Source organism: Chlorocebus sabaeus, chromosome 10 (assembly GCF_047675955.1).
Source record: "Chlorocebus sabaeus isolate Y175 chromosome 10, mChlSab1.0.hap1, whole genome shotgun sequence".
Classification (NCBI taxonomy): domain Eukaryota; kingdom Metazoa; phylum Chordata; class Mammalia; order Primates; family Cercopithecidae; genus Chlorocebus; species Chlorocebus sabaeus.
This window is the reverse complement of record NC_132913.1, coordinates 28,092,321-28,107,283: the sequence shown is the minus strand read 5'-3', so window position 1 is coordinate 28,107,283 and position 14,963 is coordinate 28,092,321. Positions and strand designations below refer to the sequence as shown.

The 14,963-nt window shown below is 34.4% G+C and overlaps 1 protein-coding gene across 1 annotated transcript in view; it reads left to right on the top strand.

Annotated features, from left to right (window-relative positions):
- Window positions 1-14,963, top strand: part of LRP1B (LDL receptor related protein 1B) — a 1,897,925-nt gene that overhangs the window by 1,282,498 nt on the left and 600,464 nt on the right. The window contains exons 29-31 of the mRNA XM_073019651.1: window positions 1,010-1,237; window positions 10,199-10,373; window positions 11,253-11,347. Of these exons, the coding sequence (XP_072875752.1) occupies window positions 1,010-1,237; window positions 10,199-10,373; window positions 11,253-11,347 (498 nt within the window). The remainder of the gene's footprint in view (window positions 1-1,009; window positions 1,238-10,198; window positions 10,374-11,252; window positions 11,348-14,963) is intronic.

Below are 14,963 nucleotides of genomic sequence, written 5' to 3'. Positions count from 1 at the left end.
AAATGATAATGTAGGTAACCTGCATAACAAAGAGGTGCTTAACAACTTTAATCTGCTCTTCTAAAGTCATTCTAGCATCATTTGGTAGAGAATTATCAACCCGAAAGGGGAAAAAGTGAAGTAAAATATATAACTTGGAAAAAATTGTTAAAAAAAAAAAAAACCCACACATTTAAACAATGCATTTGAACTAAAAAAGATAAATTTTGTGAATAAAAATTTTTGCTTTCTGTTAATAATTGTATTTATTTGCAAAACATTACTTAATTTTAAGTACAGAAAAAAATATCAAAATTTAAGTCAGGCATTTAGGTACATGTAGCATTAATTTACATAATAATAACATATCTCAACACCAATAAACTAAGACAAAAAAAAAAAAAAACAGAATATCTGTAACTACTATTTCTATTTGCTCTGATATTTTACAAATGTAGTGCAAGGAAGGCATCTATGGAAGTAAAAGTGATATAATGGCTCACAATGTTAGTTACCACAGATTTACAAAAAATTACACTAAAAGCATGCTTTAAATTATTTGAGCCCTGATTTTTATAGGAAAAATATATATGAGATTTCTAATAGCATGTTTAGTTTTATCTTATTCAAAGACAGTATAGAAAAACTGTTCTTGGAGTCCCTCAAAATCTTGCCATGGAATACAATATTGTAATTATGTACAAAGTACAAATATGGTATTTGACACTTGGAGTTTATGTAGTTTAGCAACTTTGAAATTCTAAGGTCACTGAGAATTGATTACTGAGAATATCTGGGTGTTTCTAGCCAAAGAAAAATGATGATGTAAGGCTTCTAACTCATTTTACATTTGTTTCTATTAAATACCTTAATTTAAAATAGATAAATTGTTACTTCATTGTTTCCATCAAGTATTGATTATGATGTTCAGGAGTTAACATGTATTAAATCAAGTAATATTTTAGAATTTCTAGACTATTTCAAGCTTGCCAACTTCATAAGAGAAAAATAACTTCTATTTCTTTTTTAGAAATGAAAAAATTTCTTCTTTATGCAAGACGTTCTGAAATCAGAGGAGTGGATATTGACAATCCATATTTTAACTTTATCACGGCATTTACAGTTCCTGATATTGATGATGTTACTGTGATAGACTTCGATGCATCTGAGGAACGTTTATATTGGACAGATATTAAAACACAAACCATTAAACGAGCTTTTATTAATGGAACTGGGTTAGAAACTGTTATTTCAAGAGGTAAAAGATTTGTACATGTTATAACTTTAAAAATGTTTGTTATTCAATTTGTAATAATCACAAGTCTTTTATATTATTTCTCTATTACTCAACTCTATGCTGTTAATTGAAAGTTAGAATTGAATAGATATTTAATAATATGCTACATCCTTACAATTGTAGAATGTTATAATTAAATTGCACACAGCAGACTGATAATTGGAAATTTACATTCATGTGAAGAAAAACTTCAGAACAGATCACCTTAAAATTTAGATTTCTCGGCCGGGCGCGGTGGCTCAAGCCTGTAATCCCAGCACTTTGGGAGGCCGAGACGGGCGGATCACGAGGTCAGGAGATCGAAACCATCCTGGCTAACACGGTGAAACCCCGTCTCTACTAAGAAATACAAAAAACTAGCAGGCCGAGGTGGCGGGCGCCTGTAGTCCCAGCTACTCGGGAGGCTGAGGCAGGAGAATGGCGAGAACCCGGGAGGCGGAGCTTGCAGTGAGCTGAGATCCGGCCACTGCACTCCAGCCTGGGCGACAGAGCGAGACTCCGTCTCAAAAAAAAAAAAAAAAAAAAAAAAATTTAGATTTCTCAGCTGGGCACGGCGGCTCATGGCGGTAATCTCAGCACTTTGAGAGGCCGAGTCAGGAGTTTGAGACTAGCCTGAAGCAACATGGTGAAACCCTATCTCTACTAAAAATATAAAATTAGTCGAACGTGGTGGCACACACATGCAATCCCAGGTACCTGGGAGAGTGAGGCAGGAGAATCACTCGAACCCGGGAGGCGGAGGTTGCAATGAACCAAGATCATACCATTGGACTCCAGCATGGGCAAGAAGAGCAAAACTCCATCCCTCCAAAAAGTAAAAAAATAAAAATTTTAAAAAATTTACATGTCTAAATAAACAGACTTAAAGCCTCTTTCTTGCTGATGGAGGAATAGTTACATTTGCATAGATAAAATATAGGATATTAGGAAGGACTGGCTTATCTTTTTTTTTTTTTGAGACAGAATCTCACTTTGTCACCCAGGCTACAGTGCAGTGACACGATCTTGGCTCACTGCAACCTCCACCTCCCAGGTTCAAGCAATTCTCTGCCTCAGCCTCCCAAGTAGCTGGGATTACAGGCACCCACCACCACACATGGCTAATTTTTTTTTTTTTTTTTTTTTTTTTTTAGTAGATACGGGGTTTCAGCATCTTGGCCAGGCTAGTCTTGAACTCCTGACCTCGCGATCCACCCACTTTGGCCTCCCAAAGTGCTGGGATTACAGGCGTGAGCCACCACGCCCAGCCTCCCTCCCTTACTTAAGCTTATAAACAACTTCCCTTTGCATATATTTTTATAGATCTAGGCTAAACAAATAAAACAGGAAAACTGTTCCTATTTCCTGACCCAGCAGGTTGAATGATAGGTTCTAAGAGAATGCTGTTCACTTAACCATTACAAAAATAGCAGTAATTTGTCCCAACATAGAGAACATAGCTGAAGTGAGACATATGTGTACATGTCATGGTTGAGTTCTAAATTTTTAGTATTGAATTATCCTAATACTTGCTTAAAGTTTGGCATATTGTGATTTCTGGGTCAGTTATTATCTTATTGAATGTGTCTTTATTGAGCACTTACTATTTGCCATGACTGAATATCCAAAGACACAGTTTCTCTTCAACCTAAATTTGGTAGAAGGATTGGGAAGGGGATGGAGAAAAGAGTAATCAACAATCCATATAGATGCATCAAACACCTATGCTTTAAAGTCTATTGAAAATTTAAAGTCAGACATATTTGAGCAATGGTAAATGTCATAAAGAAGGCAATAGGAAGTGCAGGTTTTATTCACAATCCTTTTCAATACTAGAAGGCTAGCTTGAGTACCATTAATAGATCTGAGAGTATTTGACCACTGAAATACAGTTGTATTCAAGCTAGCTCTTTTCTGATCTCAGGTTAGCACTGTTAATAAAATTTATTGAATGGTTTGGTTATAAGCTTGTTCAAATATTTATTTCAAACTTGCTGAAAAACAGCAGTCTTTATAAAAAAGCGAATGCAAAGATTTCCTCTTTGTTCAGAATTTTTTACAAGGGCAGGGGGAAATGTGGTTGGATAATCATTGTTAGACTGGATTAAAAATAAGAACAATGACTGATGAAATGTCATTATATTCCTTGAAACTTCAAGTAAAGGACATTAGATGTCTCCCAAGATTGACAATCAGTTAGGTGGTCTTCCCTCAAGAAATTCACCAAAGTCTGACAGAAAAATGTTCAAGTACTTTATTATAAATATTTAATATTACCTAAAAGGCTCTGAATTATAAAGATCAAAAGATGTTTTATCTTAAAAAAAAAAAAGGAGACAATTTTCTGTCTTTAATTATGAACTGGTATCTAGCAGTAATTTGGTGAGTTTATCATTGAGAAAATCATCAAGACTTATGTCTAGTTAGCAGACTGTATTCACAATTATCAACCAAAATTTGAGCAAAAATGTTTTCTCACTAATAATACATATACTCATTAGGAGCAATAATTACACATTCAGTCATTTTGAAAAATATTGGAATTTTTTTTTTTTTTTTTTTTTTTTTTTTGAGTTGGAGTCTCGCTCTGTCCCAGTATGGAATGCAGTGGTGCTATCTTGCCTCACTGCAAACTCTACCTCCAGGGTTCAAGCTGTTCTCCTCCCTCAGCCTCCCAAGTAGCTGAGATTATAGGTGCACACCACCACACCTGGCTAATTTTTGTATATTTAGTAGAGACAGGGTTTCACTATGTTGGCCAGGCTGGTCTAAAACTCCTGACCTTGTGATCCACCCGCCTCTGTCTCCCAAAGTGCCAGGATTACAGGCATGAGCCACTGCGCCCGGCCTGAGCATTTTCTATATAGTAAGGAAGTTAAGGAGAATCAAGATATACTGAATGAGGCAGCACAGAATGAGAGGGATGTATCTGTACAGGCTGAAAGATTTAACAAAATAGACACCAAATTATGCCAACCTTTATAAGACAAGTTTTTAATGTTTATGTTAATTCTGAAAATAATGGTAATTAAGGAAGTGCTTCAGGGAGGGTGTGACTACATGATGAGCTTTGCCTTTGGAAGAGGCCACTTTACTGTGTTTAGTAGAGACTTCTACGAGTTGGGGGTAGATGAGCAGTGAACGCTGAGAGAGACAGGTTAGTTGGCTGTTACAGTGGCTCTAGTAAGAGTTACCAGAAGCCGGGACTAGAGTGGGGAAAACACAGATGGAGGAACATGGACAAATTATAGAGATATCAAAGAGTAAGAACATAAAGGAACTTAACAATCAATTGGACATAATAAAGTTTGAGGAATAGGTATTTTCGAGGATGATTCCATTTCTGACTTACCCCATGGGCTGAATAATGTTGCCTTTCAATTTCTTCCAGAATGAAACGTTGTTAAAGATGGATATATCTTTCTATTAGCAGAAAAACTTGAGATGAACTTTTGAAAATTTAGCTTCTGAACTCATCAAAGGATCTCAAATCCCACCAGTAATTGTACTTTATTTCATCCTTTCATCTTTTAGAAATTCCATGAATGACTCTGTGGAAACCTTTCTCTTACTTCTTGCACTGTGGGACTCCGTATTTTCTCACTTAACTGTCTTCTCTCTATTGGGCTTTTTCTTGAGAGACTTTATTTTCTTATCTTCCTTAGTCTAAATCTAATGTGGGGTCAGCTTCAAATATTGGGCCCCAAAGAAATTCACTGTGCCTATCATCTCCCATTATTTTCTTCTCAAGTGGGCCATTTTCTTTTTGTCTTTTCTTTTCTTTCTCTTCTTTCTTTTCTCCTCTCTCTCCCCCCCCCCCCCCCCTTCTCTCTTCTCTCTCGTCTCTCTTCTCTCTTCTCTCTTCCTTTCTTAGTTTTGCTCTTGTTGTCCAGGCTGGAGTGTAGTGGCGCGTTCTCGGCTCACTGCAAACTCCGCCTTCCGGGTTCAAGCGATTTTCCTGCCTCAGCCGCCCGAGTAGCTGGAATTACAGGCACCCCCCACCATGCCCAGCTAATTTTCTGAGACAAACACTAGCTCCTTGGTTCAAGCATTCTTGAGGGGATGTAGAAATAGTTTGCCAGCCTTATCATTCTACGTGTCCTGAAATACCAAGCTCTTCTTAATGTATATATTGCCCACATGAGCTATTTGCTGTAAGTAGCTTGGAGCAAATAGTTTGAAAATAATTTTCTTCAGTACAAAACTCCAAGTTGGGAGCTATTTTCTGTCATTCCTTTGTAGATAGATAGTATCCCACTATCTTTTGACTTCCTCTATTGCTATTGGGAATCCCCTTGTTTTTCTAATTGTCATTCTTCTTTTGGTGATGTCTCTTTGCTCTCTAGCTGCTTATAACATCTTTTCTTTTCCCTCATTAGAATATTTGTATTTTGCTACCTAGAGTTGTTATATCTTCTATGGGGTCCTGTCTTTCATCAGTCCAGGGGAAAGAAATCCTCAAATATCCTGTTTTCTCCAACTCAGTCTTTGTACTCTATACTTTGTAAACTCTAATTTATGTATTGGACTCTAATAAATGTGCTGGACTATTCATTCTGTCTTCTAACTCACTTAATTTCTTTGTTTCTCTGTGCTAACTCTGTTAACTTCTTTCAATTTGTTTTTTAGTTCACTAGTTGAACTGTGCCTAAACTGCTATTTAACATATTCAAAAATTATTTTTTATATTATATTTTTTAATATCACAAGTTATTTTTGGTATTCATGCTTCCAAGAGAATCTTTTAAAAGGAATCATTGCACTTATTATCCAAAGCATCATTTATGCCATTAAGATATTTCACCTTGTCTTTATCCTACAGATAATAATTTATGAATATGTAGATTTTGGAGGCTCGGATCTTTTGTTTATATTTCTTTTAACTATTCTTTTATATCTCATTTCTTTGTGTGTGTTTTAATTATTTTTTTGTTCTGAGGATGAACTTAATGGGAAGTATGAGTCCACTGGGGTGTGTCTATACCCAGAAGATCACTCTTATTTAGCTCACGCATTCTTTGTAAGTTTAAGGACTGAACCCTCTTACACTGAGCAATTCATACTCCATGAAGCTCTCCATTCTCAGTGCAAGTGTTTGCCTCTATGATTGCACCTGCTTCTATAATCCCATTTTGTCTTCCTTGATAGTTTTAGCTAACGTGTGAGTGTGTGTTAGCATGTTGAGTTTTTCCTGTCTGTCTTATGATCTCGACAATGCATTTGAAAGTTACAGTTTATCATGCATCAGTTTTGTGGCAATAAAGGGCTTTTCAGAATATCCTTTACAATTAATCTCAGTTCCAGAAATGAGAGACCCCAGAACTGGAAAATTAAACTTCCTGAGAAACATACTCAGAGGACTTGTTCTGATTTACTTAAAAACAAAAGTTAGACCTAGAATTTATTATTTCAATATTTTTACCAAAAAGAGAAAAATATTAAATACATGATTATTTTTATTTTTCCCCCCATACGCTTATGATGAGTTTACCAGAGCACTCTGCAACAACCAAATGTGGGAATTAGTGATTGATAGCCAAAAACAAGAGTATTCTTTTAGACATAAAGATGATAATTAGAAAGTTCAATCTGGTGGGAGAAAAATGTTAAGAATAAAAAATTAGAATTAGATTGGGTGCCTAATTAGACTCAGTACTTTGGAGGCCGAGGTGGGTGGATCACCTGAGGTCGGGAGTTCGAGACCAGCATGACCAACATGGAGAAACCCCATCTCTACTAAAAATACAAAAAATTAGCCAGACATGGTGGCGCATGCCTGTGATCCCAGCTACTCGGGAGGCTGAGGCAGGAGAATTGCTTGAACTTGGGAGGCGGAGGTTTTGGTGAGCCAAACCTTGCACTTTGCACATTGCACATTGCAACCTGGGCAACAAGAGCAAAACCCCATCTCAAAAAAAAAAAAAAAAGAAAAAAAAAATTAAGATTGCTTGAGTATGTATTTAAATACATACTCCTCAATATAGACATATTTGACTTTTTTTAGCTTAGTTCACATACTCTTAAAATTTTAGATTGTGTAGTTCATGAATTTATTCATGAATTCATTAAAAATATTTATGTTGAAGGCAATGTTGTATACAACTGGGGAATTCATTAAAACTATTTATGTTGAAGGCAATGTTGTATACAACTGGGGAGAGGGGCCAAAAAGACAAATAAGCAAGGAGCCTGCCATCAAAACTCGTATGTGAAAGTAGTTATATATCAGCAAAGTAATGATTACATTAGGTAAAAAGAGATCAACCAGGTACAGTTCTGTTAAGTTAGGCAGATGGAGAAACTCTTTTCAGCTGGGATAAACAAGAGACATGACTAGGTTTTCGTGGTTGAAGGGATGATGTTGATCAGCTAGCCTATTATGAATAAAATTCAGGCAAGTGGTGATGGGAGTAGGTTATGAAATCTAAATAGTTTCCCTATAGTGTGGAAAGATCAGGTAATATCTGGAAATCTGAAAACATATTAATATGGTTAAAGTGTAAAGCATTTGGTTAAAAATAGTGAGAAATAAGACTGGGAAAGTACTGTCGCTATAGTCACACTATATGGAAAAGCAGACTAAGAAATTTAGACATCACATTCTGGGTGGCTAGAAGCTATTGAATACTTTGGGGCAAGTAAAGGTCATGATTCAAAGCTCTGTAGTCAGAAAAATAACCTGGCAGCAAATAAATCAATTGCTTAGAAGAGGAAATGCTGGATACTACTGTAATATTAAAGCTGGAAAGAGATTTGAGAGAGCATGAACTATAGAATTGACAAAAGACTAAATAGATATTTATGGCTTTCATTTGGCTGTGCTTTACAATTTTGAGTGGAATATATTCTCTAGGCCATATTACTAAGAGTCTATCATAAATGAATAAAAGGATTTTGAGCAGCAGAGACAATGCTTAGCCCTCACCTCCCGCCACAAAAACAAACAAAAACAACAAACAAACAAAACCAACTTTGAAGAACAAGTATTTTAGGGGAAATAGAAACTTATTCTATTATTTTTGCCAATACCAAACAATCCAAGGTAAAATGCAGAAAATATTAAGTTTTAGATTGACAAAATATTCTTCAGCCCTACATTAGGCTGCATAAATACACATTATTTAATGTATTATAATATTCATAACAATACTATGTGTTATCTATAGCCCATTTCACAGGTAAGAAAAGAGACTAAAAGACATTTAAATGACTTGATTAATGACAAAAATAGACACTCAACCTGAACATCAACCCAAATATTCTTATTACATCCATACAACCTCTCAGTAACCAATTAATTCTAGAGAGTGAAAGAAGGGGAAGAAGGAATAAAGATTCTGAGTGAGGGAAATAAATATATATAAGATGTGGCAGGTTTAATTTTAAGGAAGTGGTATATTACTTTTGTCTAAAAAAAAAAAAAAAAGAAACTGGTTGAGGATGACTAAAAATAAGAAGAAATGTGAAGTTTAAGATTGAGAAATAAGTTTATATTTGAAATTAACCAACTTACCTGCACATTAATCATGAAAAGTAATTTGCAGAGTGAGAGGGTTCTTGATTTGAAGAGAACCAGAAACACGAGTAATATCTTCTAAGGCAACTGTGATTAATAGTTACTTAGAAGTACTAAAAGGATTTTTGAGCAGCAAGGTAGGCTCAGTTGAGATTCTGGCATGGAAATGTAAGCTGGAAACCTACCATTCAAATACTGCACTTTACGGCTGACTCAGAACTGTCAGGCCCCCACATCTTGTTTTGCCGTCTTACATTTTGAACTAGTTGGCATACTTTACAGATCTGGAGTTTCCACTTTCACATTAAAAAAATCTAGCTTTGTGGCTTCTTCTGAAAAGAATAAAAATGGAAGATATAGCAATTGAATAGAGCTAAGTAGCAGCTGCTCAGAAGTTTTGATGGGAATCACCAACCTTGAGCAATAACAGAATCTTGGGCCTCTCCTCGGAACTACTGAATTAGAATCTTTATTTTAACAGTCTCCAGGTGTCTTGTAAGTTTGAGAAATAGTGGTCTAGAGAACTCTATAAGTACAGAATGCTAGAAAATATTAAAATTTTCTAAAATAAAACCAAAATCAAGGTAGAGCAATCAAATGCTATAAATTGGACACTAAACTGGACTACTTTATATGTTAATATTTCTGAAAAGATTTTCTGCATTCATCCTTTATAACACTTTATTTTTGTTTTTCTTGAAAAGGTGCAATTTTTAAGTTGAAGTTGGAATGTGCAATTATATTTAAGCCTAAATTCCATAATTGTTTTAAAAGGTGTCTAATTCAATAATACAGGACTAACAACCAAAATATTTATATTGACTGTAACAAATCCAAACTTAATTCGATTTCAGAATTTTCTGCAAAACCCGCGTTGAAGGAATGTTAAAATGATTTTATTGGATTTTCTCTTCTCAGTCAATTCCTCTTAATTATGTTTTGAAAGATGTTCAACTCTGGTGATTCTTTTAGGAAAGTTGAATTGTTTTATTTCATTTTAGTAACAACTTGGCACTTAAACCATAAAATAGCCCATTTGTTGATGGCCCACAAGTACTTTCTCCTAACTAGAAAGATGTGCTACCAACTGGAGAAGCTATGACTCTAATTTGAATTTTGGTCACCTTGGCTCATAAGGCTGCTGCCTGTGTTTGCTCCTAAGTGTTTACTAGTGAATCATTGACTGTTAGTGTAATTTCAATGCTAATTGTTGCTTCAGGTTTTCAAATAGCTCAGCAGTAAGACATTAATGATTATTCATGCCTTAAGAAGGGCTGATAAGGGAATGAGATTACAATCTTGTGTGATTTTAGCTAACAAATTAAAGTGTAAATTAAATTTTCCCTCAGATAGAAAATAACTACTTGGAGAGCCAATACAATGAAAACCTTCATTCACTTTTAAATCTTCTCTTTCCTGTTTTATAGATATTCAGAGTATCAGAGGACTAGCAGTGGATTGGGTGTCACGTAATTTATACTGGATTAGCTCAGAATATGATGAAACGCAAATTAATGTGGCAAGGCTAGATGGCTCTTTGAAAACCTCAATTATCCATGGAATCGATAAGCCACAGTGTCTTGCAGCTCACCCAGTCAGGGGGTAAAGTATGATTATTTTTTTTTTAAGCTTTTCCAAAATTTCAGAGACTTTTGCTCTGATTTTATATAAAAACACTATTTAATTCATAGGAGATATATATATATATATATATATATATATATATATATATATATATATATATCAGCCATAAGAGTCACAAAATTTAAATATGGAAACTGTAAAAGAGATTCCTGGTTAGAGTTTTATTATCTGGAGATTATATATATATTACACCAACATATATATCTGTGACATGTGTAAGATCTCATTAATTTATGTTTCTAAGAAATGACAGTTCTGAATAAAAACAGATGTAGGAGAAAGTGGTTGCTTTCATTTTGAAAGCCAGTGGTTAAAAATGCATGTACTGCATGTTGGTATCATGGTCACTGCGATGTAGATCAGATTCTTCAATCTTTTGGATGGTCACCTTGTACCCTTAAGGGAGCTTGCATAGAGCTGAAAGAGATTCTTTTCTCTCTAGTGCTTTCAACAGCAATAGTAGAAATGAGTTTGTTACCCTCTGTGGCATCTGATTTTTTCAGAGCCAAGAGGACTCAATCTTGATGAATTACTTAACAAGGAAAATAATTTACTATAGTCTTAGCTAAATATTCAGTCATGTATGTAGGAGGAAAAAGGAAGTGAGATTTTTTTTTTTTTTTTCATTGTCAGGAAAAAGCAAGAATGGTACTTACTTCTCAGGCAAATATGTAGGTTATCGCCAGCAAATGGCTGAACAATTTTCGATTTTTCTGAAGAGAGTTACTCCTGAGTCCAGAATATATTTTTATGTTTACTTTGTTTTTTAGTGTATATTTCTACTCAGTGAGTAGGTCTACATCTAATATTTTCAATCCATATCTCTTTTGAATTAAGAAAACTCTACTGGACCGATGGAAACACAATTAACATGGCAAATATGGATGGCAGTAATAGCAAGATTCTGTTTCAGAATCAGAAGGAGCCAGTTGGTGAGTATTTTTTAATAGTCACCAAGTTTTCAATGTGACAAACCTATACTTGCACAATATACCTTTGATCTAGATCCTAAAAGAAAATATTAAAGATTAGTAAAATAAGTAAATTCAGGAATTGATCAATTTCATTGAATCCATTGGGTTTCTGTTAGGTTTATTAGTCAAAGTTCTCTAAAGGGACAGAATTAATAGGATAAATGAACATACAAAGGGGAGTTTATTAGGAGAATTGACTCACAGGATCACAAGGTGAAGTCCCACAATAGGCCATCTGCAAGTTGAGGAACCTGGAAGCTAGTCCCAGTCCCAAAACCTCAAAAGTAGGAAAGCCGACAGTGCAATCTTCAGTCTGTAGCCAAAGGACTGAAAGCCCCTTGCAAAATCACTGTTGTTAAGTCCAAGACTCCAAAAGCTGAAGAACTTGAAGTGTGAGGTTCAAGGGCAGGAAGTATCCAGCATGGAAGAAAGATGGAGGCGAGAAGATTCACCAAGTCTGCTCTTTCTCTGCCTGCTTTTATGCTAGAAGCTGGTTAGATCGTGCCCACCCAGACTGAGGGTGGGTCTGCTTCTCCCAGTCCACGGACTCAAATGTTAATCTCCTTTGGCAACAGCTTCACAGACACACCCAGGAACAATACTTTGCATTCTGCAATCCAAACAAGTTGACACTCAATATTAACTATCACATTAGGCGAGGAGGAAACATTATCTGAACAGGAAGATTAATTTTTTAATATAATTTTTGCAATGTATTAAATAAGTTACATTAATGTAATTAATAAATATTTTCACTGGTGAAATATCTGATACAATACTACAGTGGCAGTATAACTACTGAGTCTTTTCCTGATCATCATTATTGTGTCATTTTTGATAATTACAAGGTTTTGGGTTTTGATATTTAGTATTTAGTCTTCATTTACTCCGCAGTGTGTTAATTTAGTTTCTTATTCTACCTTTGCCAACCATTGCAAATAATCAGATATAACATGATGGCACTGACAGAGAACTTTGACTTGTTCCCAAGAAATATCTTTGAAAATATTAAGTATAAACATTCTCTTAGAATATAATATTTTACCCATTTGCATGTAGATATCTATAATACTGTTTTGAACCTTAATCACTTTTTCCTCATGTTTTCTTGCATACCTTTGAGAAGCAAATATTGTTACAGGGCCTATTTGTCATTTCCAAATACCTTTTAAAATATTAGTAAGCCCCAATTGTGATATTATTATAATAAAGACGCAAATGGTGGAATATACAGCAGAAAATTCATTATTTTGTTTCAGTTGAATACTATGTATTTTTCAAATCTGGGAAAACAATCAATATATCATGAAGCTTGTCAATTTTTTCTTAGTTTTAGAAATTTAGAAACTTAGTTTTAGAAATTTAGGACACATTTTTCAGAGTCATGATTCAATAAAAGTGTAGTATCACTAAGATTTGCAATAAATAATTCTTTTCATGTGGTCTATAGAATAAACCTCTGACATAAAATGATACTGTTAACAACTCTTTAGCCAGTTTGTTCTAAGATTTTTACATAATTGAAAGTCAGGGTTGTATTAGAAATTAAAGGCAAATTGAAACACTAATGCTTCTATGTGGGAGATGATAGAACTAAAGAAACAAGGGTCTCTACAAGATTAGGGCCCATACAAAGGACTCAGTTTGAACTAAGGCAATTCAGCTGGTCCTTATCTGGAACTGTTCAGAATTTGTAATGTTGAAAAATGAGTGTGATAGAAATAGCATAAGCAAATCGAGCCCTTACATTGTAATATGGTAATCATAGTTTGTACCAAAATGTTAATGTATATGCTTATTTCTATAATGGTGAAAACCTTGTCTTTTCTAACACTAAATATCCAGTTTACTACTCAATTTTTTTTTTTTTAATAAAAGACCTAACAGCTTATAATTTTAAATAAAAAAAGTTTATAAGAGAGGTATTTGTGTTACCTATTCACAATTTATAGCTGGTCCCTCAGATGTTTTTCACCAAGTGATATTTTAACTGCATAAGGATGATGATTCAGCTTTCAATAATACATATGTCTACTTTATGTCAGTGATTATATTTGAAAATTTTAAAAAATAGATTTTCAAAATGACACTTTTTAAAAGTTTTAATTTGTACAAGACATATTATTTTAGCATAATTGACTATACCTTAAATCAGTATTGAATATGGCTGTGAGTTAAACATTCATTTATTCAATAAACAGATTTTTATTGAGTATTGGATTTTGCACTAGGCCTGTTGATAAAAATTTGACAGTGTCCTTTTCCTGAAGGGGCACAGGAACCTAAATTATTTTAGATTCCATTAAGTAAATTTAACTCATTGCCCTTGAGCAAGTTACTGTTAGCTTGGTGTGCTTGGTTTCCCTATTCATATAATCAAGACAAAATGTCTTTTTTTATAAGGTTCTCATGAGAACTGAATGAGAAAAATTTATGAGGCAAAACATCTGGCCCTTAATAATAGAAACTGTCAGTAATAGCGGTAGTGTGTACATTAGGTCCAACAGACTGGAATTCAAATTATATGATTGTCTGTAGTATTAAGACTCTAAGTGAGTTTACTGAAGAATAAACAATAGATTCCATAGAAATGTAGTAGAGGAAATATACGTAACCAAGTGGGCCTCTGAAATGAGCAAATGTTTACATAAATGTGGGGATTTAACTCAGTACTGCTTTGCTGCTCGGGCTAAGAGGCAAACAAGTTGAAAGTTAAGCGCCTTCTGGTAACTTTCCACTTTAGCTTGCTATTCCTGTTAAGCAGGTGCCCAGATTGATAGTCTCCCCAGTGCTTAATGAAAAGCTGTGTTGTCCATGTATAAATGCAATACTCTTTTTTTTTTAACTTTTTAAATACTTCCAAAATCTGAATGCTCTGCAATTCCCCAGCCTGCTATATACTCTCACATCCCTCTCTGCCCCAGAAATCCTTATTTTAGATACCCACAAGAAGAAAGTGAGCAGACGAAGTCTCTCCTGCCTCTATTCTCCCATCTCCCTACCATGAGCAGTGTTTGTAGATCACTTAACATCTCCTTTGGTAACATTCACCATTTGGATTTGCCAATCCAAATTAAGTGAATTAAATTGTTCAAAGTCTAAGTACAAGAAGAAAAAGAAAATTAAGAAATCCAGAAATTAGGGACAATGTATAGCAATTTTCACATATACATAAAACATTCTTTTTGTCATATTTCAGGGACAACACGGTTGGGGAAAAAAATGTTATTTGAGGAACCAAACACATCTGAATATGAATCACTGCTTCAATGCATATTGACTCTGTGACTTTAAACAAGTCTTACCTTTTCTAAGGCTCAGTTGCATATCTATACAATGGAGATAATATTATCTAACTTATGTGGTTATTTTTAAAGGCTCATATGCAGTATCTCATGTTCTAGTTATTTCATACTTAAGTATTCTAGAGAGTTCTTATATATGCATTCAAGAAAGTACATTAAATAATATTTAAAAATTTAAAAGAGACTACATCTTCATTAAAATGAATGAGTAAATGCAGCATTTTCATTACTAAAGTATGATATGTACATACAGATGTGTGTGTGTCTAC